The sequence below is a fragment of the Schistocerca cancellata genome, chromosome 9, assembly GCF_023864275.1.
Source record: "Schistocerca cancellata isolate TAMUIC-IGC-003103 chromosome 9, iqSchCanc2.1, whole genome shotgun sequence".
In the NCBI taxonomy this organism is placed as follows: Eukaryota; Metazoa; Arthropoda; class Insecta; order Orthoptera; family Acrididae; genus Schistocerca; species Schistocerca cancellata.
The window spans coordinates 10,356,476-10,383,874 of record NC_064634.1 but is presented as its reverse complement, the minus strand read 5'-3'; the positions used below and the strand labels follow the sequence as shown (position 1 = coordinate 10,383,874).

The 27,399-nt window shown below is 41.8% G+C and overlaps 1 protein-coding gene across 2 annotated transcripts in view; it reads right to left on the bottom strand.

Moving 5' to 3' along the window:
* LOC126100595 (splicing factor ESS-2 homolog) overlaps positions 1-27,000 on the bottom strand; it is an 87,581-nt gene extending 60,581 nt beyond the window's left edge. The window contains exons 1-5 of one of the 2 annotated variants that reach the window (XM_049911222.1): positions 26,864-26,999; positions 26,606-26,748; positions 26,199-26,355; positions 23,786-24,081; positions 297-456 (exon numbers count right to left, since the gene is read on the bottom strand). In XM_049911222.1, coding sequence (XP_049767179.1) covers positions 297-456; positions 23,786-24,081; positions 26,199-26,355; positions 26,606-26,704 — 712 coding nt within the window. In that variant the 5' untranslated portion in view covers positions 26,705-26,748; positions 26,864-26,999. Of the gene's footprint in view, positions 1-296; positions 457-23,785; positions 24,082-26,198; positions 26,356-26,605 lie in introns of both variants that reach the window. The other variant, XM_049911221.1, reaches the window with a different exon arrangement.
* Between the last annotated feature and the right edge of the window lie 399 nt (positions 27,001-27,399).

Below are 27,399 nucleotides of genomic sequence, written 5' to 3'. Positions count from 1 at the left end.
TCCTTTGGCAGTCCACATTTTGGTGCACAACATGCTGAACCTCAAAGACTAACAGTATACATTCGCTTTGATTTCAAATACTGACCATTGTCTTTAGCCAACACGATCACTTATTTGTATGTTGACATCCTTGAGCTATTTTGCGACCAAAATACTGATTAATTGTGCACAGGGTGTTTTTTAGCATATAACTATTACTGTCTTAAATATAAAATGGTAGCCGGGATGGAGATACTATCCAGTAATATGGAACATAGTAAAACAACATGTAACTATTAGTGGGACATAATACTTACCATCTGGAACATACATTATGTAATTCTTGTTAGTGTAGCCCCAAGTGTCAATCATAAGTGGCCTTTCTGTGCCAGCTGCTTGTTGTTCTATTGATGGTAGTGCAAGCCTTTTGTTCTTATCCTTATCAGAATTGTCTTCTTTTGCGTATAACCACGAATACTGGAAATAAAAATGAGAAACATATGTCACACGTTTAGTAAGGATGCAAAAAAATGTAGCAAGGTTTTATATCAAAATGAATATTGCTACTTATGAAAAATTTGCACAAAACATGCGAAGCGTGCAGTGCAGTTCATATAGCTGTTGCACAGTTTACTGTCTACCATTAATTTCCTGTGCATGCAGAAAAAATGAACACCTATATCTTTCTGTGGGAGCTCTGATTTTCCTATTTTATTATGATGATTGTTTCTCCATACGTAGTTTGGCATCAACAAAATATTTTTGCATTTGGAGGAGAAAGTTGGTGACTGAAATTTTGTGAGAATATCCCTCCAAAACGAGAAATGCCTTTGTTTTAACGATGTGCACCCCAAATCCTGTATCACAGCTGTCACTCTCTCTCTCTCTCTCTCTCTCTCTCTCTCTCTCTCTCTCTCTCTCCTTTTTCTCGATCATACAAAACTGTCTGCCCTTCGTCGAACTTCCTCAGTATACTCCATTAATCCTATCTGGCAAGCATCCCACACTGCACACTGGTGTCCCACAAGAGGACAGACTAGCATAGTGTAGGCAGTCTCTTCTGTTGCAGCTTCTAAGTGTTCTGCCAATAAAAATGCAGTCTTTGGATTGCCTTCTCCACAACATTTTCTATGTGTTCATTCCAATTTAAGTTATTTGTAACTATAATTCTTAAGTATTTAGTTGAATTTATGACCTTTGGATTTGACTGATTTATTGTGTAAGCAAAGTTTAATGGATTCCTTTTAGCACTCATGTGGATGACCTCACTTACTTACTTACTCCTCGGCTGTACAGCCCCTGAAGGGCCTTGACCTGCATCACAATATCCTGCCATTCTATCCGATCCATGGCTTTCCGTCTCCATCCTCTGACACCCAGTTTTTTCATGTCTTCTTCAACTCCATCCACCCATCTCTTTCTGGGGCGACCCCTGCACCGTCTGCCTCCAGCCTTGCCATCAAAAAGCCTCCTACATGCTCTGTCTTCTTCCATTCTGACCACGTGCCCTGCCCACCGCAGTCTTCTTATTTTAATGGTAGTAACAATGTCAGGTTCTTCAAAAAGGTGTTGTAGTTCTGCATTCGTACAAATGCGCCAACCTTCTTGATCATATATTGGGCCTTATATTTTACGTAGCACCTTTCTCTTGTTAAGCATCTTTTCCTCATTTACAGTCGTGGTCCACATTTCGGCACCATACATAACAACTGGTCTTATAATTGTTTTGTAAATGAGGATTTTCGTGATAGAAGTGAACACCTATGCATGGGTAATGCGGCAAAGTAGCATCTGTTAACTGCTGCTATTCTGGCTTTCACCTCACTGCCAATGTCATTTGTCTCAGTGATAGTCAACCCAAGGTACTTGAAGTCTCTCATCCTTTCAAACTCCCTGTCGCCTATCCTGAGATTTGGTAGGTTTTGTTGGTTGGTCACTGCCATATACTTGGTCTTTTCGACACTGACTGTCAGGCCAAGTTCCCTTGCACCTTTCTCCAGTTGTTGATAGGCTTCGCCTAGCACGGCAGTGTTTCGTGCGAGTAATGCCGCTTCGTCAGCGTAGGCTAGGTACTGTAGTGAACGATTTAAGAAGGTTCCTCCTTTATTTAACTCTATCTGACTTATGACTTTTTCTAGGCAAAGGTTGAATAGCAATGAGGAGATATTGTCACCCGGAGATTTCGCCCTGTATTTTTACTTTACAGTTGGTTTCGCTGAGGGTCATCATAGAAAGTTTAATGAGCTTCTTAGGTACTCCAGCCTCTTCCATTACATTCCACAATGCCACTCTTGAGATGCTATCACAGGCTTGTTTAAAGTTGATATAAAGCTGGTGTATGTTAATTTGATGTTCGTAACATTTTTCAAGTAGGATGCGCAGTGTGAATATCTGGTCAGTTGTTGATCTATTTCTTCTAAAGCCACTATGATAGTCTTCAACTCTCTCTTCCACATATGGAGTAAGCCTGCTGGTTAGAATCTTGGAGAAAACTTTATACGTAGTATTTAGTAGGGAGATTCGTCGATAGTTCTGGCAGTTTAATTTATCTCCTTTTTTATGTATGGGGGGCACATTATAGCTGTTTTCCACACCTTTGGCATGCGCTTCTCTTGCCAGATATTGAGTATTATTTTATGAATTGTTTTCCACAGCGTTTCCCCACCATATTTGAGAAGTTCGGCCCAGATCTGATCTTCTCCAGGCGCCTTATTGTTTTTTAAGGTCTTAATGGCTTGCATCACTTCCCCCTGTGTAGGTTCTGGTGTTAAAACCTCTGGTCCATAGTAAGTTAGTTCCACCAGTTCCTCTCATTCTAACCCTTCTACTTCTTGGCTCAGTAACTCTTGGAAGTAATGTGCCCACCTGTCAAGTATTTTATTACTCTCCCCCATCAAATCCCCTTCTTTGGTGCTACACATATTTGTTCTGGCTTGGAACCTGGTCTTTCCTTACACTTTTCATTATTTAGGGTCAACAGCCAATTTTTGTAGCTTACAGTTATCTTATCTAAATAATTTTGCAATTGGTTTTGATATCCTGATGTCTTTACTAGGTGATAAATGACAGCATCATCTGTAAACAATCTAAGATGGCTTCTCAGATTGTCTTCTAAACTGTTTATATAGATAAGGAACAAAAGAGGGCCTATAATACTAATCTGGGCAACACCAGAAATCACTTGTGTTTTACGCAAGGACATTCCATCAATTACTATGAACTGTGACTACTCTGACAGGAAATCATGAATCCAGTCACATTGCTGATATTCTATACACATGCAATTCGCTTACTAGTCTCTTGTGAGGTACAGTGGTGTCAAAAGCCGTGAGCCTTCTGGAAATCTAGAAGTACAGAGTCAATTTGAAATCTCTTGTAAGTAGCACTCAACACTTTGTGTGAGTACACAGCTAGTTGTGTTTCACAAGAAAGATGTTTTCTACATCCATGTTGACTGTGTAAATAGACCGTTCTTACTGTGTCTATAGACCATTCTCTTCGAGGTAATTCATAATGTTTGAACTCAATATAAGTTCCAATATCCTGCTGGATATCGACATTAATGATATGGGCCTGTAATTTAGTGGATTACTCCTATTGCCTTTCTTCAATATTGGCATGCCCTGTGCAACTTTCTGGTCTTTGGGTACAGATCTTTCGTCGAGCGAGCGGTTGCATATGATTGTTAAGTATGGAGCTATTGCATCAGCATACTCTGAACGGAACCTAATTGGTATACAATCTGCGCTGAAAAACTTGTTTTTATTAAGTGATTTAACTTGCCTCACTACTCTAAGGATATCTACGTCTCAGTTACTCATGTTGATAGCTGTTCTTGGTGCGAATTCTGGAATAATATTTATATCATCTTCTTTGGTGAAGGAATTTCAGAAGGCTGTGCTTAGTAACTCTGTTTTAGCAGCACTGTCATCGACTGTATTTCCACTGCTATTGCGCAGAGAAACCATTGATTGTGTCTTGCCACTAGCATACTTTACATATGACCAGAAGCTCTTTGGATTTTCTGCCAGGTTTCAAGACAAAGTTTTGTTGTGGAAACTATTATAAGCATCTCGCAATGCTAAATTTTGAGTGTCTGTAAAAGATCACCAATCTTGGGGATTTTGCTTTCATTTAAATTTGGCACGCTTTTTTCATTGTTTCTGCAACAGAGTTCTGACCTGTTTTGTGTACCACATGGGATCAGCTCCGTAGTTAGTTAATTTATATGGGATAAATCTTTCAATTGCTGTCAATACTATTTCTCTGAATTCATGCCACATCTGGTCTACACTGGCATTGTTCATTTGGAAGGAGTGGGGATTGTCTCTCAGGAAGGCATCAAGTGAATTTTATCTGCTCTTTTGAAAAGATACATTTTTTGCTTATTTTTGGAGGATTTGGGGGGTTACAATATTCAGTCTCGCTAAGACAACTCTGTGTTCACTAATCCCTGCATCCGTTTTGATGCTCGTTATTAGTTCAGGATTATTTACTGCTAAGAAGCCACGTGTGTTATCACAATCGTTTACTATTTGAGTGGGCTCATGAACTTACTGCTCAAAATATTTACCAGAGAATGTGTTTAGCACAATTCTGGATAAAGTTTTATGCGTACCTCCAGTTTTAAACATGAATTTTCACCAGTGTATCAGGGATAAATTGAAGTCAACACCAATTATAACAGTATGAGTCGGGTATGTGGTTGAAATCAGACTCAAGTTTTCTTTGTGCCTTTCAGCAACAGTATCACATGAGTTGGGAGGTCAGTATAAGTATCCAATTATTATATTATTTCAGTTGCCACACGAATGGCCTCTACCCGTACTAACTCACAGGAACTATCTACTTCCATTTTATTACAAGATATACTACTTCTAACGGGAACAAACATGCCAACTGTATTTAACCTATGCTTTCTGAGCACTGTTAGGTCCTTCGCAAAAATTTTGGCTGAACTTATCTCCAGTTTTAGCCAGCTTTCAGTGCCTATTACAATTTGAGCATCACTATTTTCTATTAGTGCTTCAAGCTCTGGTACTTTCCCAACTCAGCTATGACAATTTACAACATTATACCCATGGTTCCTACATCTACGTCCTTCCTGTGTAAGACCTGCACCCTTTGAGACTGAAGCCCTTTTTTCCCCAAGGCCCTCCAACCTATAAAACCACCCTGTCCATACCACACAGCCCCCGGTACCCGTGTAGCCACCTCCTGCATGTAAAGGACTCCTGGTCTATTTAGCAGAACCCATTTGGTGCAAGTTGAGGCATCTGCAGCCTACATAGTCGCAGAACTCCCTGAGCCTCTGATTCAGACCCTCTGGCTCTGTATCAGAGGTCCACAATGGATCCTGTTGATTATGCTACGAATGGTGAGCTCTGCCTTCACCTTGCGAGCATGACTGGCAGCTTTTACATCTCTGATAGCCACTCAAAACCAGAGAGAATCTCTTCTGATCCAAAGCAACACGTATCATTGGTGCTGAGATGAGCCACCAGCTGCAGTTGGCTGCATTCTGTGCTCTTTATGGCATCTGGAAGAACCTGTCCTCCATCTGGAGTGACTCCACCTGGTATGCACAATGAGGGCACATTGGCTTTCTTCCTCTCCTTGGTAGCCATGTCCCGAAGGGGCTCCATAATGCGCGTAACACTGGAGCTCCCAGCTACCAATAATTCCACCCTCTGTGCAGGCTGAGAGGTTTCCTCTGAAGCAGGACAAGCAACAGAGGCATTGTCAGCCACAGATAGCACCTGGAACCTGTCTGTCAGACTAGCTGAGGGGGCCTCACGTTCGGCCCACCAGGAAGTCTTTCACAACCTGCCATGCCCCAAGGTGACTTCCATCTAGACCACATATGAGGGGTCAATCTCAATGTGAGCAGCAACTGGGCTGGCCACCAGTGTAGACCAATTGGCAGGCTCAAGGGTAATGCTGGACATCTGTTGGATCCCCACTGGCAGTCCACAACAGTGATGCCCCACAACTGCAGCCTAAAGCTATGTAACTGAAGCCAACACAGCCTGAAGATAAGAGCGAAGTGTCACCAACTCAGCTTGCATCTGCAGACAGCAATCACAATCCCCATTCATACTAAAGACAGTGGAAAACTACGCTACATAGACAAACAAATGACTGTCAACGTGTGCTATGAAACTCTATTGTAGACACTGACAAAAATGCAAGAATTGTGTGTAATAAATTTGATTAACATGCAGATTCATAAACTAATTAACATGCAGAGATTCAAAAACTAAACCACCAAAGCACACAGATGAAATTATATAATTTGCTCCTGGTTAGGAACTCGTAAAATGTCACAAAATCGGTTACTTCCCTGTTACTGCTGTGTCTCAGCCAGCGGCTGCTGCCTGACTGACTCAATACTGCCAATGAGCAATCACTAACTTTCAAAACAAACAAACGAATGACTATCGACATGCGCTATGAAACCCTACCATACACTGACAAAAACACAAGAACTGTGTCTAATAAAACAGATTACCACACAGAGATTTGACCATCTGAACACTGCAGACTGCATTTTCCAATGTGCTGCCACACAGCTATGTGGTGTGTATATTCAAGTTGCCCACAAAGTGTAACATAGTAATTATAAAGTCCATGAAACTTAAAAAAAAAATTCCGTATGGATAAATGCCAAGAATAACATAACAAATGATAGAGTATATGAAAAATAAACTGCGAAAGATTTTTACAATGTTAACAAATATTCTGTGGGGCCACCATTCATCACATGGCAGGCGTCTAATCGGTAGCCCAATCCAGACCATACCCGACCCAGCATATCAGAAGTGACCCTAAGAACAACTGCAGTGATGCAGTGTTGCGAGCCTCTGGCGTTCTGTGGTAGAGGTAAAACGTGCTATCCTTGATGTAATCCCACAAGAAAAATTCACAAGGCATCAAGTAAGACAATCAGGGTAGCACACACAAAGTGCCAGGGCAGCTGCTGCAACACAACCCACCAAGCGATGTAGTATCATCTTATCCAGGTAATCAATTGTTGAAATGTGGAAGGGCGCCATTTTGTTGAGAGGTGAAATTCCTGCTGTCAGCTTCAAGTTGCAGCATGAGCCACAATTACAACATATTGAGATACATGAAACCATTGACAATTGTCTCAGTGAAGAAGAAGGGTCCACAGACTGTCTTGTTCTACACACCATAGAACATATTAACTTTCTCAGAATCTCGCACATGTTTGACACTTGCATGTGGATTCTCCCCAACGTGGTCTGCCATATGTTCTGACAAGCCCAGTTGGCCTGAACATTTTGCGTAGCACAAACAAACACCCTCCTTGAATTTCTTGTACACTTCACTATGCTGTTGTAAACTACTTATGTCTTGTGAAACTTGCCACAGAAAGCTCTTTGCACACTTACCACTGACTGGAAACAGGAAAATCATAACATTGAAAATGCTTTCTCTGCCCGTTTCACCATCATTTTCAGCAACTATGCTTAGTGTTATCCTTGCCATCAGTTTTCTAAACTAACTAGGCCGCACCATATAAAACAATTGTATCATTTGTAATGTTTTGGTCTTACCTACACTGATTTTTTAAAAAGTTTCGTGTGCTTTACAATTACTCTGTAATTCTTACTAAATTATTTTGAGGAAACTGGTTGAATTTCACATCTTATAGTCTAACATTGCTACTTGACAATGGACTAGCTATCTTTTCATTATTGGTCACAGTTAATCTGAATTTGAGTAATTAACTCATGAAGTCTGCAATGAAAAATGTAATCGCCAGGTACATCACTTCTGGTGTAGCTTAGGTCATACATTGCTTCATCATCAATGGGGCTAACATATTGAAGTTACTTTTAAAGCTCAAACCAGAGTCATATCTGTTTGCAATCTAGACCAAGTAGCTGTTAAATAGAGGAGATATGCCACACTGAGCTGAGCTTGAGGCTGCTGTCACAGACTATCATATGTCCTGTGTTAAGTGTAAATACACAGCAGGTATTCCTCCTTGCCATCTTTAGAAAGCTTTATTCACAAAACAAAATCTAGTAACAGTTACTGGAAGAAATATATTAGCAGCAGTTTAAAGAAAGAATGAGTACAGACAAGTTAAATGATGTTCAAAATACATGCACTGTCTAATCTGAAAGGCAAGAGTGATGTTAATTAAAAGATAGAAACATGTAAGGCAGTTTGTGTCTTGTATTGGCATCATTTTTTAGCCTCAGTTCAGCTTTTGACTAACAAGGGAATGGCTCAATCAGACATGTCAGAACCTACACCGAATTCTTCCACACAGGAAGAATACACCAAAAGAAATGCACAGCAAGTAATTTGTTTTTTAAAAAAACTGTAAAGCTACTCACTTTTGCTACATGGATATCCACTTATAACAGCTGTTTGTACAGCCCTTCCTGCCTAGTGCACGAATCGGCAAATATGCAAACGCAGCCGTGACAATAGTATGTAATACTGCCTAGTCCAAGTACAAAGTGTGCACTCATGAATTTTAAGCACTTAAACCATACTTTTTTTTTAATAACTTGCAATTCATATTGTCAACTAAACTGTTGCAATTTTGGAAATTTGCGGTAAGTTTCTATCGGACCAAACTGCTGAGGTCATTGGTCCCTAGGCTTACACATTACTTAATCCAACTTCAGCTAACTTGCGCTAAGGACAAAACACACCCATGCCCAGGAGGACTCGAACCTCCGATGGGGAGGGGGGCGGGGACGGCCGTGTGAACGGTGGGGCAAGGTGCCTCAAACCACATGGCTACCCTATATGGCAAAACTGTTGCAAATGTAACTGTTACACAAGTTACTAGCAGAGGAAAGAATATCAAGGAAGTGAGCATAGCATTTCAAAAGATTGGAAAAGGGCACATGTCTTCCCGTTTTCAAGATGGGACGTCGAACAGATGTTCAGAACTCTACACCTACATCTCTAACGTCGATCAGTTGTAGAATTTTGAAACACGTATTATGTTCGAGTATAATGACTTTTCTGGAGACTAGTAATCTACTCTGTAGGAATCAGCATGGGTTTCAAAAAAGATGATCGTGTGAAACCCAGCTCGCGCTATTTGTCCACAAGACTCAGAGGGCCATAGATACAGATTCCCCGATAGATGCCATGTTTCTTGACTTCCACAAGGCATTTGATACAGTAACCCACAGTCGTTTAATGAACGAAGTAAGAGCATATGGACTATCAGACCAATTGTGTGATTGGATTGAAGAGTTCCTAGATAACAGAACGCAGCATGTCATTCTCAATGGAGACAAGTCTTCCAAAGTAAGAGCGATTTCAGGTGTGCCACAGGGGAGTGTCATAGGAACGTTGCTATTCACAATATACATAAATGACCTTGTGCATTACATCGGAAGTTCACTGACGCTTTTTGCGGATGATGCTGTGGTATATCGAGAGGTTGTAACAATGGAAAATTGTACTGAAATGCAGGAGGACCTGCAGCGAATTGATGCATGGTGCAGGGAATGGCAATTGAATCTCAATATAGACAAGTGTAATGTGCTGCGAATACAAAGAAAGAAAGATCCCGTATCATTTAGCTACAATATAGCAGGTCAGCAACTGGAAGCAGTTAATTCCATAAATTATGTGGGAGTAGGCATTAGGTGTGATTTAAAATGGAATGACCATATAAAATTAAACGTCGGTAAAGCAGATGCCAAACTGAGATTCATTGGAAGAATCCTAAGGAAAAGCAGTCCGAAGATGAAGGAAGTAGGTTACAGTACACTTGTTCGTCCACTGCTTGAATACTGCTCACCGGTGTGGGATCCGTACCAGATAGGGTTGATAGAAGAGAGAGGGAAGATCCAACGGAGAGCACCGTGCTTCATTACAGTGTGTGTGTGTGTGTGTGTGTGTGTGTGTGTGTGTGTGTGTGTGTGTGTTTAAGGTTTACGGGCGCTAAACAGCATGGTCATCAGCGTCCAAACGCATAAAAACAGGAACAGAGGTAGTGAAGGGACTAAGACGGACAGCAAACAAGGAGAACGGCTAAAAGACACAGACCTGACGCAGTGCCACATCCTCACAGACAGAAGCAAAACAAGAGGAGAAGAAACGCACTAAAAAAGGAAAGGAAACACAAGGAAAAGAGAACAGAAACCGAAGGGAAAGAAGGAGGTAATAGTGACTGGCGGACTTCTTACCTAAAATCTGGGTGAGCCAGTCACCCAGCAGCACATTAAAACCCTCTCCCTAAAATCCGAGGCAACAAATTGGACAGGACACAAAACCGTAAGACCTTAACCACAGTCGTTGCTTCGTCTTGCAAAATAGAGGGCAAATCCGGTGGCAAGGAAACCACCGCCCTCTGGTCAGAGAATAAAAGACAGTCAAGTAAAACGTGACGGACAGTAATCTGGATGCCACAAGCACTGTAGATTGGGGGGTCCTCCCACCGGAGTAAAAAACCATGTGTTAAGGGACTGTGTCCAATGCGGAGGTGAGTGAGGAGAACCTCATCCTGCCTGCATGACTGGCAGGACGTACGCCATGGCCGCGTGGTGGCCTTGACCAGACGCAGCTTATTGTCACCGACTGCCAGCCACTCCTCTTCCCATTGACGCATAACACAAAAACGCAAAAGGGAGGTAACAGCATGGAGGGGGACGGCACATTCAACATCGTGAGGGAGTGAACATGCATCTTTGGCAGCCACATCCGCCAGTTCGTTTCCCCTAATACCCACGTGCCCCGGCACCCAGCAGAAAGAAACCTCCTTCCCCTGCCGTTGCAGGTGGAGTAGGACATCATGGATGTTCTGGACGACCGTATCTGCTGGGTACAAGTGTTGCATGGTCTGAAGGACACTCAGGGAGTCAGAACAGATGAGGAACTTAAGACTGGGAACACATCTCATCTGCTCCAATGCCCGCAAGATCGCAAACAATTCAGCATCAAAGATGGTAAACGCCGCAGGAAGTCTTAACTTGACAACTCGATCAGGGAAAACAACAGCACAACCAACAGAGTCCCCCTGTTTAGAGCCGTCTGTAAATACTGGTACATGGTCGGGATGCTGGTGTAAAATATCGGAAAATAAGGAGGTAAAAACAAACGCAGGAGTGCAGCTCCTCCGGTACTCTGACAAGTCTAAAAGGACGCTGGGCCTCTGGAGCAACCAGGGAGGCAGGCGGGTAAAACCTTGTCGTTGGGGGGCCACATGCTCCACACCAAGGGACTCCAGCAAATGCTTGGAACGAATCCCAAATGGTCTTGTTGCCCTGGGACGACTGGAAAAAGAAACATTCCATAGGCGGTCGGGCAACGGTAGGGTACGCAGGGGAGGTAGGACAGCCAAGAAATTGACACACCCGTCGCACCATGAGGAGTTTCCGCCGGATGGCGAGCGGCGGTTCCCCTGCCTCAGCACACAGGCTGGGGATGGGACTGGTACGGAAGGCACCAGTGGCCAGCCTGATACCCTCATGGTGTACTGCGTCAAGAATCTTCAGATACGAAGGCCTTGCTGACCCATACACGGTGCAACCATAGTCAAGACACGATCGGACGAAAGCCCTATAAAATTGCAGCAGACGCGCCCGATCTGCTCCCCAGGACCGATGGCTCAGACACTTCAAAATATTCAGTGCCTTCAGGGCCCGCACCTTGAGGTCTTTAAGGTGAGGCAACCACGACAACTTGGAATCAAAAGTGAGGCCCAGGAACCACACAGTGTCTCTAAAAGGAAGAATGGTGTCCCTCAAATGCAATTCAGGGGAGGTAAAAAGACGTCGAGAACGATTAAAATGAACACACACACATTTGTCTGCAGGAAAGGTAAAACCTGTCTGCGCAGTCCATGCCTCTAACCGCTTTATCGTAAGCTGCAACTGCCGACTAGCAGTGACAAGACTAGAGGAAGAACAGAAAACAGCAAAATCGTCGACAAACAAGGAGCACTGGGCAGGACTCCGGATAGTGGACGTGATACTGTTAATGGCGACGGCAAAGAGGGTGACACTTAAAACGCTTCCCTGAGGAACACCATTCTCCTGCACGTACAAATCAGACAACACATTACCGACCCGATATCGAAAGAGGCGGTGGGAAAGAAAGGACCGAATGAAGATGGGGAGACGGCCACTAAAGCCACACTGATGGAGTTGATTGAGGATAAGGCGGCGCCAAGTAGTGTCATACGCCTTATTAATATCAAAGAATACACCTAGAAAATGCTGGCTACGTAGGCAGGCCTGCTGGATGGCCGCCTCAAGGAGGTCAAGTTGTCTATAGTGGAACGACATCTCCGAAAGCCACACAGAGTGGCTAAGGAGCTGCCTGGTCTCGAGCAGCCAAACCAGGTGACGGTTGACCATGTGTTCCAATGTCTTCCCGACACAGCTCGTCAAAGCAATAGTCTGATAACTACTGGGATGCATTCGGTCCTTCCCCGTTTTGAGGAGGGGAATCAAAATCGCCTCCCTCCACGAGTCAGGGTACCTGCCGGATAACCATATCATATTAAAACAATTCAGGAGAACTTCCTTGGAAGGCAGTAACAAGTGCTGCAGCATGCTGTACCGGATTTGATCATGACCAGGCGCAGTATCATGAGCCACAGACAGCGCCGAATCCAGTTCCCACATTGTGAAGGGGCAATTGTAGGGTTCAGAATTTGGAGACCGGAAGTCGAAGTGACCCCTCTCGATGGCAGTGCGGTAGCGGCTGAAATCTGGATCACAGTTAATAGTGGCGGTAGATGCCACAAAATGCATGGCCAGTGTCTGGGCAATGTCTCTCGGCGCCGTGAGAAGACTTCCCTGATGCAGCAATGCCGTGACAGGTAGCTGGCCGAGTTTCCCGGAAATCCTCCTGATGGCTTCCCATACTTTCGTAGAACTAGTGGAGTGGGAGATGGAGTTCAAGAACGATTGCCATGACCGTCGTTTGCTCTCTTTAATCACTCGCCACGCTTTGGCCCTTGCCACCTGAAAGGCCGCAAGATTGTCAGCTGAGGGATGGCACTTGAAGCAGCGCAGAGCTGCACGGCGGGCTCAGATGGCCGAGCGCCACTCAGTGGTCCACCAAGGGACAGGACGCCTCTTGGGATGACCGGATGACCGTGGGATTGACAATTCAGCAGCATGGGAGATCATGGCTGTAACATGGTCTACCCATTCGCGGACGCTGCCACGGTGTTCCAAAACAGCCAGTTGGCTGAAAAGTGTCCTGTCAGCTCTGCAGAGGTGCCACCGGGGCGGCACTGGTAATGCCATAGCCTCATCCAGGAGGCGAATCCAAAGGGGGAAGTGGTCACCAGAATGGAGGTCAGCAGCAACCTCCCACAGAAGAGAATCCGCGAGTGCTGGAGAGCAAAAGGAAAGGTCAATAGCTGATGACGACCCAGAAGCAGTACAGAAATGAGTGGGTGCACCAGAGTTGAGGATGCACAGTTCTTCAGACATCATGAGGCTTTCCAGAATGCGACCCCTGGGGCAAGTAGTCGAAGAACCCCATAAGACATTATGAGCATTGAAGTCCCCCAGAAGAAGAAATGGGCGGGGGAGTTGGCTAATAAGGTCTGTGAGAGCCTCAGAGTCTATTGCATCCTGAGGTGGTAAGTAAAGTGAACAGACTGTGAGTCTCCGACCCACAAGAAGGTCAACTGCAACTGCTTGCAAGTCTGTAACGAGAGGGAGCTCAGATGAGGGGTGCATGTCACAGACAAAAACTGCAACACCACCCTTTGCCCTTTCCCCCATCAGATCATCGTTCCGATATACGGTATAGCCCCGTAAAGAAGGAGCATCAGTGACCCGAAAATGTGTCTCTTGGAGACATAAGCACAAAGGGCACTCTCGTACAAGGAGTTGTAATTCGGCCACATGCGTCCTGAACCCATTCAGGTTCCACTGTAATATGGGAGTCAGTGATCAGGGTGGCTGAACTTTCACCCTGCCTCTGTATTTTGGAGGAGAGCCCGTACTGGCCGGAGATTTATTCCTGGGGCGAGAAGATCGCCCCTGGTTGACATCAATTTCCATCAGCTCCGATGACGACCCACGGGAGATGTCAGACAGTACGACGGCCTCGTCATCGGACCGACCCTGATTAGTCTCCTCAGGTGGCAAAACCTTCACCTTCAGCGTCTTTGTCTTGGGGGGCTTAGAATGCAGAGCCTTGTCAACAGTTAGAGCTTTACTCGCCTGGGCAGAAGGCGCCATATGGGAAGAGGCAGGAAGTACCCCAATGTCAGCAACCACGGCCTTGTCCGACGGTGCGGTGAGAGCCATAGATTTCGAAACAACCGCAGCAGCACAAGTGCACTGGCAAACACAGGTATTAGTGCTAACACTAGCAACCTCCGTTTGCGTAGCAATAGTGGCCATGTGTACCGGTTTTTTCAGAGCGGAAGCGGGAGGTTGCATGGCCTTAAAGAGCTTCTTGGCCTCACCATAGGGGATGCGCTTAGATGTTTTGATCTCCTGTATCTTCCGTTCTTTGAGATAGATGGGGCAGACCCGGCTCCAGACAGGGTGACTCCCAGAGCAATTCACGCACTCCACAGGCGATGAACAATCAGCTCCTTCATGGGCAGGCTGACCACATTTACCGCAAGTGGCTATCCCATTGCACCCCAACATAGTATGCCCAAAGCGCTGAAATTTAAAACAGTGCATTGGGTTGGGGAAATATGGTCGTACTGGCAAACGTAAGAGCCCCGCTTTAACATGCTCTGGGAGTCTCGGGCAACTGAACGTGAGAATAAACGCGTCGGATTTGACTAGGTCCCCATCGACTCGTTTCATAATATGCTGCACGTCAACAATACCTTCGTCAGCCCACTCAGATTTTAACTCGTCTGTGGAGATATCCACCAAGTCCCTACATGTTACAACACCCTTACTATAATTCAAAGTGGAGTGGAGCTCGGTCTCAATAGCGTACTCTCCGAGACAGGTTGCTTTCTGAAGAGAAGCGACTTGACGGGAACTAGAAGTCTCAACTAACAGAGTCCCATTGCGCAGTCGCTTCACAGATTTCAGTGTTCCTGCAATTCCCTCAAGACCCTTGTGGATGTGAAAGGGAGAAATGCTCTCAAAGCTACCCTCCTTCCGTTTAATAATCAAAAACACATTCTGATTGTCAGCATGCGCTCTGTTACGACAGTCAGATAAATCTCTAGCAACACCAGGAGCTGGAGGACTCGCAGCATGAAGTCGCTTTTTCGATGGGGTGTGTTTTCCTACCAGTGGCCCACCCAATCCACTGGTAGGGGGAAATGTAGAGGTCGAAGGGTCCATTGCGGTCCCACGAGCAGCTAGGGAACTAAAGGTCCGCTCAGACAGAGCCCCGCATGTCTGAGTAAGCCTTATACAACTGGGGTGCGGCAGGTGCCCCAGAGGTTGCCCGCTTGCGACTGTTCCACCCCAACAGCCATGCATCTCAAAGGCGCGGAGCACACCGTAAGATTGAGGGGTTTGTATAGAGGTTGGCCTTCCTCGCAATCCAGGCAGTCAAGCCAAGATTACCATTCCCCGCAGCACACAACATTCCACCGCCGCGCCAAACGGTGGTCGCTGAAGCATGTCCGGGGGTTACGGTGACAGGAGACTGGCGGCGCAGACCAGTCCCCAGCTCAGGACCCCGGGGTCGCCAAGCCCGTACTCAGCAAATGAATGTTGTGCCCCTGGGGGGCTCCATTACAGGATCATTTAGTAATCGCAAAAGCGTTACGGAGATGATAGATAAACTCCAGTGGAAGATTCTGCAAGAGAGACGCTCAGTAGCTCGGTACCTGCTTTTGTTGAAGTTTCAAGAACATACCTTCACTGAGGAGTCAAGCAGTATATTGCTCCCTCCTATGTATATCTCGCGAAGAGACCATGAGGATAAAATCAGAGAGATTAGAGCCCACCCAGAGGCATACTGACAGTCTTCTTTCCATGAACAATACGAGACTGGAATAGAAGGGAGAACCAATAGAGGTACTCAAGGTACCCTCTGCCACACAACGTCAGGTGGCTTACTGAGTATGCATGTAGATGGATTGTGTTAAATTATAGACAATTTTCTTCACTCAGGATTTGAATTTTTTGACATTAACTGTTTCATAACAATTCCTGTAGTGCAGTTCTTATGACAATTTGGGAAAAATGTATATTTTCCAAATATAAAATAGTTCGTTGTTTATTCTCCGTAATTGTCACAAAAAATGTGAAATATCCATTGGATGATGAAAACACCAAGGCACACCAGATAAAAGAAAAATTAATACATTCAGGCACTTCACAATAATTACGTTTTATTTACACACAACTGGACTGGCTTAGGAAATGGTCTGGCCACTGCTCTGCATATTGAACTGCATACCAGGCATATCTGATCAAATTCATCAAATGTGGGGTTGCAAACTGACAATGCAAAAATAACTGAAGTTTAACAATCCTGTTCTGCTGATAAACCTGAAATGAGAAAGAGCCAACAGAAGCTGTATCCTGTCTGACAATTTTCTGAAAAATACTTTACACGGCTGAAAATTTTTTTTTATCGAGAGGCTCACTATTATTTTCGGGTGGAATCTGAATTATATTAAATCTTTTCATCATCATCCTAAAGACAGCGATGAAGAATCTAAGATTCTAAGAGATAGAGAATCTAACAAAAGCAATGAATTATTTTCTGCAAATGGTAAGACGATATTTCGATGTAACACTGAAAATTATTCTTTCCCATTTTTTCAGACATATTACAGGTGTTTGCAAGTAAAGTGTCCTTTATTAAAAAATTTTAGCAGTTACTGTTACGTATACTATTGTTGGCCCCAAAAATACTCATCTTCTTCCAATGTGGCCACAGTTAGCTTAAAGGTTGGACACGCCTGATTTATACTGTTCATGTTCAGAATTTATGAAATGAAATTGACTCTGCACGCTGCTTAAGTTTAAGCGTTTACTCCCTCCTTCATTTAACCAAAAAATTCAAAGTCTTCCTTTTGGCACTGAAAGCAATTATTGCACACATTTTCTTTGGGTTTGGTTTGTACTCTATTTTTCTTCTGGACTTTTATTAGCACAACAGCCATAATCCAAATCAACTGTTTCTTCTAATGTTTCCACAATTTATAATGAAATGTCAACATCATTTGAATGAATGTCCTGGAAATCAACTCATAATTAAAACATACATAGGTCTTACGGAGAAGCAGGTGGTTTAGATGGCATACATTCTTCATATTTTGTCTTTGCAAGGTTGAGAGCATTAACTGAATCCCACACTATTGTAAAACTCTGGAACTTGTACAAGGACATGCTACTAACAACTCCTGCTAATTATTATGGACATTTAATGAGTTGCAAATTTGAATGAGTAGTAACTGTAAACAACTATGCCAGAGAAACTATCAACCGAAGCTGGAATTTGCTTTGCAATTATGATCATGTTGTGCCACGTCATCCGTTTATCAAGGATATGTGCTCACCATGCTGTGCTTGCATCACCTGCTACAGCTAAGACAAGGGTGTACATTTCTCTAGGTGGCTGGTGAGCTACGCATTTGGCAATTTCAACTCTCTCTCTTTATAATACTTGCAATGTGTCTTAACAGCGAAAATTTTGACACTGTGTTTCTTTCGGTATATTGTTCCAGTATAAAAGATTTCAGGGCAGGTTGGATTAGACTGTTCCCTCGTAAGTGATGGTATTGAAATTTAAGGTTGAAAGCGATTTTTTGGAGGCAACTGATTTACAATGATTTGTATTTCAATTTCACTGTTGTTCTAAATTTGAAACACAATAATCACAGGTCATTCTAAAGTAAATATAAAACCATTCCTCATCTACACAAACCTGTCGAATCAACACAATTTTTACTACTAGTATAATTCAAAATTTATGCTATGCACAGATCAACTTGTTTTCTGAAAGTCTTCAGCAGTAACTGAGAACCTATAATGTCTGCTACTGCCTTTTCTGACCTTAAGCCAAAACATCTCCCATATAAATGAGTCTATCCATCTTCCTATCATTTTCTAGCACAGTTAATAATATTAATTATTCTGTTCATACATAGTAGTGGAATTTTTGAAATACTATATCCATCTTCACTCACAGTCAAAGTCTTAGGAGTCATCGGTATTAGTCATTATTCACTCTGATGAACAGGCCTTACACCATATGGGGAACTTATATAATGCACATTTTCTTTTTGTTTTTTGGTTTTGAGCTGATTGCGACTATTGTTGTGAGATAAAACTAATGATCTGTTGGGTTCTCGCCAAATCATGAGAACAGCAAAGAATGGCCGACACAATACCTTTAACCAGCTCGTCATTAGTGTAGTATGTGTGAAACAGCGTACGCCAAGCGCCAGTCTTGCACCCAAAATGAAGCCAGTAGCACTTCTTTGCATGAAGATTAAATTATTGCCCAAAAGTTAACTATCTGCACGTATACAAGACATATGAGCATTACCAATCAGGAATGTTGCTAAACATTGTTTTGGAAATGGATTTCCTAACTGAGAGGCATGTATTAGAATTCCAGGTACAATATGTGACAGATTTTCATAAGTTACATCTGCCCCATCAAAAAAACAAACAGATGACAATGTGTCACAAGAAAACTGAGCTATTTAAAAAGAAACTGAGTTCATTTTTGAATAAAGGATCCACAATTGTGATACAAAGAAATAATTCATTTCTTTGAAACAAAAATGCTATTTACCAGTGTAGCAGGGGAGTCTAATCTTTGAAAACAACACATGATTACAACCTATTGCAGAACAAATTTCACTATGGTGTTTAAAGGACTTCAAGCTCTAGTGTTGCCACAGGAAATGCTGCTGCTGTGTGGGACACCTGGCAAAATAGGAGTTTGTTCATTCTGCTGCTGCCGAGGCAAATTTCACCCACCAAGAAACTGCAGGTCATTCATACACAACATGAACAGCAAGGGTTCCAACATGCTTCTCATGGAATGCCTGAAGTCCCCTTTACATCTGCTGATGACTCTCTGCCCAAGATAACATGTTGTGTTTTCCCAATCAAGAAATCACCAATCCAGTCACAAATTTAATTTTATACTACACATGACCATACTTTCATTAATATGCTAGTGTAGCATTAAGTCAAATGATGTTTGGAAGTCGAGAAATATTGCATCTACCCCACTGCCTTGATCTAGGGCTTTCAGGATGTCATGCAAAAACGTTCAAGTTGTGTTTTGAATGAATAATGTGTACAGAATCTGTACTGGTTGGCATGAACAAGGTCTTTCTGTTCAAAATACTTCATTATCACTGACCTTAGAGTGTGCCCCCCCCCCTTTTTTTGGGGTGGGGGGTGGGGGGCTGAAGGGGGTGTCATAAGTCTTCTGACTGGTTTGATGCGGCAGGCCATGAATTCCTCTCCTGTGCCAACCTCTCCATCTTAGAGTAGCACTTGCAACCTATGTACTCAATTATTTGCTGGATGTATTCAACTCTCTGTCTTCCTCTACAGTTTTTGTCCTCTACAGCTCCCTCTAGTACCTTGGAAGTCATTCCCTGATGTCTTAACAGATGTCCTATCATCCTGTCCCTTCTCCTTGTCAGTGTTTTCCATATATTCCTTCGCTCTCCGATTCTGCGCAGAACCTCCACATTCCTTACCTTATCAGTCCACCTAATTTTCAACATTCGCTTGTAGCACCACATCTCAAATGCTTCAGTTCTCTTCTGTTCCGGTTTTCGCACAGTCCATGTTTCACTACCATACAATGCTGTTCTCCACACAAACATTCTCAAAAATTTCTTCCTCAAATTAATGCCTATGTTTGATACTAGTAGACTTCTCTTGGCCAGGAACACCCTTTTTGCCTGTGCCAGTCTGCTTTTGATGTCCTCCTTGCTCTGTCTGTCATTGGTTATTTTGCAGCATACTGTATTTACTCAAATCTAAGCCACACTTTTTCCCTTGTTTTTGTAATCCAAAAAACCACCTGTGGCTTAGAATCGAGTGCAGAGTAAACGGAAGTTCTGAAAAATGTTGGTAGGTGCCACCACAACTACCTTCTGCTGTCGAATATATGTAGCGCTACACAGGCATGCTTTGCAGGCACAAAGATAAATACTGGCGCCAAAACCTCTGCTTCAGTAAATAAATTAAAAGAAAAGGTAGAAGAATGTAAACATTATGCCATGTATTCTTTCGTGTTTGCTGTTATCTCATTTAAATCCAGTCTGCCTAATAAACTACGAAACTAGAGTGAGACAACAGCAAATGCGGAAGAATATACGTATCATGTCATGTTTATATTCGTATTATTCTTATGCTGTATAGTGATACAGTCAGAAATGAAGCACGGCAACTGACTAGATTTTTAAATCTAAGATGACTCTAATTTCTGTGCAGAATGTAATGTACTAAAGAGGCATCGGCAAAGATTTTCAAATGGAGAAAAATTTTCGCTAAACTCTCGTTCAGAACATCTTCTATCATATGGAGTCTATTATTTGGCTCTTGTTGATCATTATCAAAGAAAGCAGCAGTGTAAGTAACAACAAATAGCAGTCTCTTGCCATTGTTTCACTTATGAGACAATTCCTCTCTTTTTTTAATTGTAAGTGGCGGTAGCGCGCACGAAACCAAGCCATGCCGCGAGAGGTGACAGGTCGTAAACACTCATTATCAGAATGCGACAAACAATGCATGACACAGTACAATAATGCATTTTCAGCTTAGGGTGACGTAAACACCTATAACAAAGAGAACGGCACTCATCAAATCAAAGCAAAATAAGCAATTGATTCAAACCAGATGAAGCACATGAAAAAGGAAGGGTACCCGTATAAATACGGACAGAGCGTCTGACACACAGCAATAGCAATGGCTACTTGGTAAAGCTTAAATTTTAAGCTTACGACTCAAACCAAACTACTGTAACTGTATCTTCATCCATTCGACCTAAATTGTGTCTCATGTTACAATGGACCAACTTTGTTTTGATTTGGAGGTGCGGTCTAAAACTTTTCTCTCCCCTTAAATTTCTAGTCTCAAATTTCAGGTGTGGCTTAGATTCACAAATTTTTTTCCCTTGCTTTCGAGTCTCATTTTTCAGGTGTGGCTTAGGTTTGACTGAAACTTGACTATAGACTGGTACAGACTAATGTAGACTGGTACAGACAGGTGCAGATAAATGCAGACTGACTAATCTCCACACTCGTTATAATACCTCACGCGTTCAGGTATCACTGCGCGAGTGTGATCCGCGAGGAGAACACGTTCTACGTTAGCAGCAATCTCATTGGTTGCGTTACATATTAATACACAGATTGGCGGAAGCAGAATTTGGTCCATCTCTAAGGCAGTGCCATCTCGTAGTGCGGAGACGGACGAGCGCTGCACCTGTGCTGATGTGCTTAGCGGAGCGCGCTCTAGTGGGAAAGTTGTGTATGCGCTGACTACGCAGAACTATGTACACAAAAGGTAGTTAGTGTGGTGATGTGAGTTGTGGAAGTGTTTTCAGAGGATTACTAAGGCTTTTTTTTTGTTTACATTTTTGGCATTTTTGTTAGGTCTGATTAGTTTGGTGTTTGTTGTGTGGAAAGAAGTCTAATTTTTTAGTGTTTTAATGCATGTAGTGAATATGAGATATTTGGGTTTTTGAGTGTTGTGGTTTTTGTTCTCCTTTCCGGAGTTGTAAGTGTTGGTTTTTCCATATCAATCGCTGTGGTTGAGCTATACAGGCGGAAATTTTCGATTCCACTTTTCAGACTTAAAAGGTGTCGGTTTTTTGGTATCAGTAGTGACAGTTGAGCTATATAGGTCAAGAGAAATGTCTCGTTCCTATGGTTTTGTTGGTGTAACACAATGTTGTAATTTAAATTTCTTGGATATAATTTGTTTTAGGATGGTGTGGTGTTTCTTTATTCTTGTATATTTAGTTTGAATCCGCCCTTAACCGCCAATTTTCTGTGGTTGTTCTGTTAGTTTCATTGTATTTATGGAGTGAAATGTTATAGTAATTTTTATTTTTGCTCGCGTTTGTTGGCGTGTACATGCAGAGATGTCATTATCGCCCTATTGTATTCACTGGAACTAGCCGTTTCTGCCATATTTATGATGTCATGGGTCAAAGTAGATGGGTGGAATCGGACGCTACTGTAATGCCAATGGCGGAATCTATATCCTATAATGACTGATCCTTTTTAAGATGTCACTTGTGACAGTGTTGTGACCAAAATGTGACCATAAAATGGCTCCATCAGTTCCAAACCCTCTGTACTGCGACTGAGCGAAAATATGATTTTCTAAACTCCACCAGAATGGATAATTAGCTTGGGTAACTCAACACACCCTCAGAGAACATAATCAAAACTTTATCTTTGGTAACCAACAACTGTTGTAAACATATTTTGTTTTGATCATAGAAAGACAACTTCTTGTCAAAGTTTTGACTTGACTAGGGCCTACACATTACAAACACTGAATCTACAATGAGATGTTACAGAACTGCGAGGGGGGCTTCTTCTTTTTTAAAAAAAAAAAAAAAAGGGATGCTATCATGAAGACTTCTTTGATCCATGAAAGTACATGTTGGCACGCAATTTCTTTTGCAGTCCAATCAATGTGACGTTTTAGTATATCTTTCAAGCAGTTCAGATTTTGCAACAAGTGAGTCACTTACCTTCCAAGTTAGAGAAATATCTGTGTTGCTTAAAAAACCAAATTACTATTACTATGGCCTTGGAAAGTAAAAGTTTGAACCTAAGTTACAAAGATATATGGGCAATGGTTGGGATTATAGGAGAAAGTTACTTAGTCTAAGCTGTAAATATAGAAGTTAAAACCAAGATTTTGTACTCCCAGGGGTATTTTCCATATCTTGTATCTTCAGTTCCTGGCTAACGCCAATATTACACTCAGTGCTATGCCAGATGTACGAAATTCTTTGATATAATAGTTGATCTTGACCTTCATTCTTCGAAGTACACTGCTATCACTGAATATTGCAACAACAAAAAAAGCTGTGTGGTGGCATAATTTATCCCACTTGTACTGCAGATATTTTAATGACTAAGGAAACGAAATGCATGGCTAAAGTGCACTTACGGCATAGGTGGCTCTTTCATTGTCTACTGATGTTGGCAATTCATTGATGTTGGTCCCAACCAATCCCGTGATAGTATACAGCAGCCAGTGAGAATTGCTGACTCTAATAATTTCTTGCAGCAGATGATTACATTTGTTTTTGAAATGGAGAGCATCAGAATGGCGTTTAGTGATTTGGTTATTTTAATGTTGCTAAATGATTTTCATATTTCTTAGGGGGCGCAAAAATTGTACATGGACTGGCAGACTGACCCATAATGCAATCTGAGGCCTATGTTAGGTTGGAATGTGACACTCTGCTTTTAAGTTAGCAAAGAATTGGATCTCAACACAAATACACAGCTGCCATAATAGATTGATGTGGAGTGTGGTCCAAGATATGCATTTGTCATTGCAATAACCTAGTTGTACATCTCATTTCCAATGTTGCTGAAAACTTCAATGATATGGTCAAATTCAAACCTAAAAGAACAGGCTACTAGCTAATTTTATTTCCAAGCTATAGGAAATTATAAACAATAAACTCACTGGCCACCTACATCTGACTCATGACTCATTGCGATGACTTTCCAGGTTTCACTGTGCGAACCATTACCAACAGCAGCACCCAATGGAAAAGCAACCAGCACCGTAAGTGCACTTTCACTGCAAAGCACAATAAATTTGACCGTAAATGTTTCTTACTCTTAAGCAAGGGTGCCTGGAAAGTAACGATAAATTCTAACCTTTTGTCTATGCTTTACTTCTGCTGCTTCCATGATCTCCTGAAAACTCTGGTTGTCCTCACTGGTGTGAGAGTTCAGGTACTGATCTAAGCTCAGTTTTACAGAGCCCCCATCTTCTTCTCCAAGGCTTTTTGTTTCTGGGTCACTGTTCCTGCCATCGGATGCACTCTCTGTCACCTCAGAGGCCCTATCATTGCCGTGGATATCTTTTGCTGTTTGTTTAGGCGTGGCAGAACCTGCAGGGTCATCCTCCCTTCGAACGTCAAGAGGAGTTTCAAACGTAGCAGGGCTAGCATCTGCAACATTCGTACACAATTATTTAACTGATACTTAGTATTACACTGAAGAAAGAGATGTTGTGTGTTGGATATTTCATAGTTTTCTATTTGCTTAGATGCAAACAGAATAGCAATGATGCTAGTGAAATAAATTACAGTGGCAGTATCAGCCAGCCTGCTTTTCCTTGCAGCAAGGCTGTTTCGCATAGCGAATGGGGAAGATAGATTTAAGTAACCAGTGACAGGAATCATATTTCAAGTGCTGAAATTGAAAGAATTTTATGTTCTTCCCGGGCATGTTGGTACTTGAAAGATTATGATAACTGCTACCACCTCAGCTTCCACATATTTATCTACAGCATTTTGGAACAAAGCTTTTAGTGACAGAATCAACTGTAGTATAGCCCTGGTTGTAGGTTAGGCTGGATGGTGCCAGTTTAGTTAAGTTGGTAAAGCCACAGTATATGACATGAAAAGATGCTGCTTTTTGGAATGGAGGTTGTGATGGCAGACTGACCTGCAGTGCAGCCCTCGGCATTGGTTAGACAAAGGCAAACCTATGGTTCTCCTCAGTAGGTGAAGCCAACAAATGCAATACCATGAGAAAAACATTAGTAGCAGGTACCGATGCTGTGAGAAAAAGTTCAGCTACAGTCATTGACAGTTAATGAAGGTTCAAATGGTGATCACAGCTGTATCAAGTAGCTCAAAATTGTTTTTACCGTGTGGTGAGCATCTTGCAAATATTTACCATTATGACCCTCGTTTCTCTCAATACAGTGAACGTCCTGTGGTTGTATTCACATTAGGAAGGAGCTTAAGGGCAATTAACAGCAAGGTTATCAGCATATATTCACATTAGGATTTCTTAAAATTACTTAAACTATGAAACATGTTTAAGACTCTTAACAGTGTTTACAGTGTATCACTTTAAAAATTTAATCACCACTGTTATGAAGTTACAGTCATTTTTACTAGCACATAGGCCTATACTAATTTATATATGGACTGTATATAACAGAACAGGCTGAAATTACTGGTTTCTGCAAAATAAAATGCAGCTATTTCTTCCATTGTCTCACTAATTGTATTGTTAGTAGCCTACATCTCTTCTGTGTTTCTAGCAAGCGATAGAAAACAAAAGTAATGTCATTTCATTCTGATAACCGATTCATTATGAGACAGGATACAAATGCTCTTTGTACATGTAGATTTAGTTTTTGTCCCATAGACCCACAATGATTCTCTTTGGTGGGGAACAAGTCAGAAGGTAAAAATAAAGCATTTGAATATAATACTCACTTCCCCGATCATTTGGCAGGAGATTGTTAAAATATGTGAATACATTACAGTAAATTCAGAGTTAATACACTGTGAGAATTAAACACGGTTATGCACTTTTAATAGATTTATCATACACAAAATAGATAATGTTGACTGTTGTGACAAAGTGCTGTCAAAACTAAAAAATCTAACAGACATTTTTACTTAAGCTGGTCTAACAGACTCTGTTAAGATATTCATCTATTAAAGTAGAAAGAGTTGCCTATCAAAAAGTCTTTCAGACTATGTTTAAACTATACTTTATCTGAAACCAAGTTTTTAATGGTTGCTTGCAATTTATTGAAAATGTGTGTTTCCGAATACTTGACCCCTTTTCAGACCAAGGTAAGTGAGTTTAGATCTTTAAGTAGATCATTCTTATTCCTAGTATTGGAGCTATGTATTGAGATATTGGTTAGAAATAGAGACATATTACTTCCAACAAATTTCATTTAAGGAACAACTACACTGAGACGCAATGGTTAGAATATCCAGTTCCTTGGCCAGGTTTCTATGTGATCTTCTTAAATTTACACCTTAAATGAGTCTTATTACACGCTTTTGCACTCTAACTTCTGTTCGGTTTGTCGAATTACACCAGAATATAAACCCACATAACATAACATAACAGAATCAAAGTAAGAAGTATTTTTTTCATATTTACACTTTCTACATCTGACATCATTGGCACTGCAAATACAGACTTGCATTTACTCTCAACCACTTGCATTATAACTGGCTGTAAACTAAATGTTTATGGAAAACAGCATTCACACCAAGAATTTATAAAAAAATGGAAATTATATACTTACATCTCTCTGTTGGTGGGCGTTTTCCACTACTATACTTTGAATAAAGCTCCCGTAACTTCTCAATGTCATTTTTCTCCACAGCATCTAGATACTCATTCTGGGCTTTTAGTTTTTCCAGATCTGGGAAAAAGTCTCGCTGGATTATTTTGCCCATCTCCTATAATGAAGAGTGTAATTTTACATATTTGTGTCGATATCAAAAACTGTAATCTTAAACAGTCTACATTTACGAGAGTTTATCCCAGGCGTTCGGTTGAAACACATTGCGACTTGATCCATAAATTACTAACAGCTTACCAAACAAAATGGGGAAATCAATAGAAGAAGTGTCACACACTGTATTACCATAGCATAAACTTAATTCTTAAACAAGAGATTATGTTCAAAGGTGTCATTAACATACAAACCTGTATATATGAATCTTCATCCAACACTTTTTTCGCCTTCCGTTTTATTTTTGGTGTGTCTGGCGTTTTAAAAATTGCAACATCTTCCACAAACTTCATAACTGCCAACGCTCTCTCGCCAGGTTTCGGCGTTTGCCCCGATTCTTCACGCATTTTCACAAATAAATAGGCTTATATTTCAGTCACACACGGAATAAACATCGTCCATCACTGGTGTCACAAAAGGGCGAAATTGCAGCTGTCACATTTAAAACTCACCGAGGAGGTAACTGTATTAAACCACACACGGTTTTATGTATCATAAAGGACAACATTGTTTTCAAAATTTGTTTATAACATACACATACAGTCAAAACTATCAGCTGGATTCAATGTAAACATCAGAAGTCAGAAAACCCACACATATCTTTGGAAAGGTATGAGAAATTTAGCGTTTGCATTGTGAAATTATCGACTTCCACAGATATAGCAGTAGCTTGGCATGCAGTAGTTTACGGGTGCCTAAACAGGCGTCCGTGAGTGATAGCAAGTCGGAAAGGACATGTAAAAACTACGTTAAAGATTTTGACGCTTGTTTTCTCACGATAAGTTTGAAAGCTGTATGCATGAATCGTAACTTGAAGTGTTGATACTGTGTAATGTTTAGACCGTTTCATTCTTCACAGAACAGAACGGAACATCACGTCAAAACATTCACAATGCATTTCAAATAGCGGCATTCACGCAGGCTGTCAACGGTATGTAACGAAACTGGAATTCACTGTCAAGTTTTCTAGGGAAGAAAAGTAACTTTA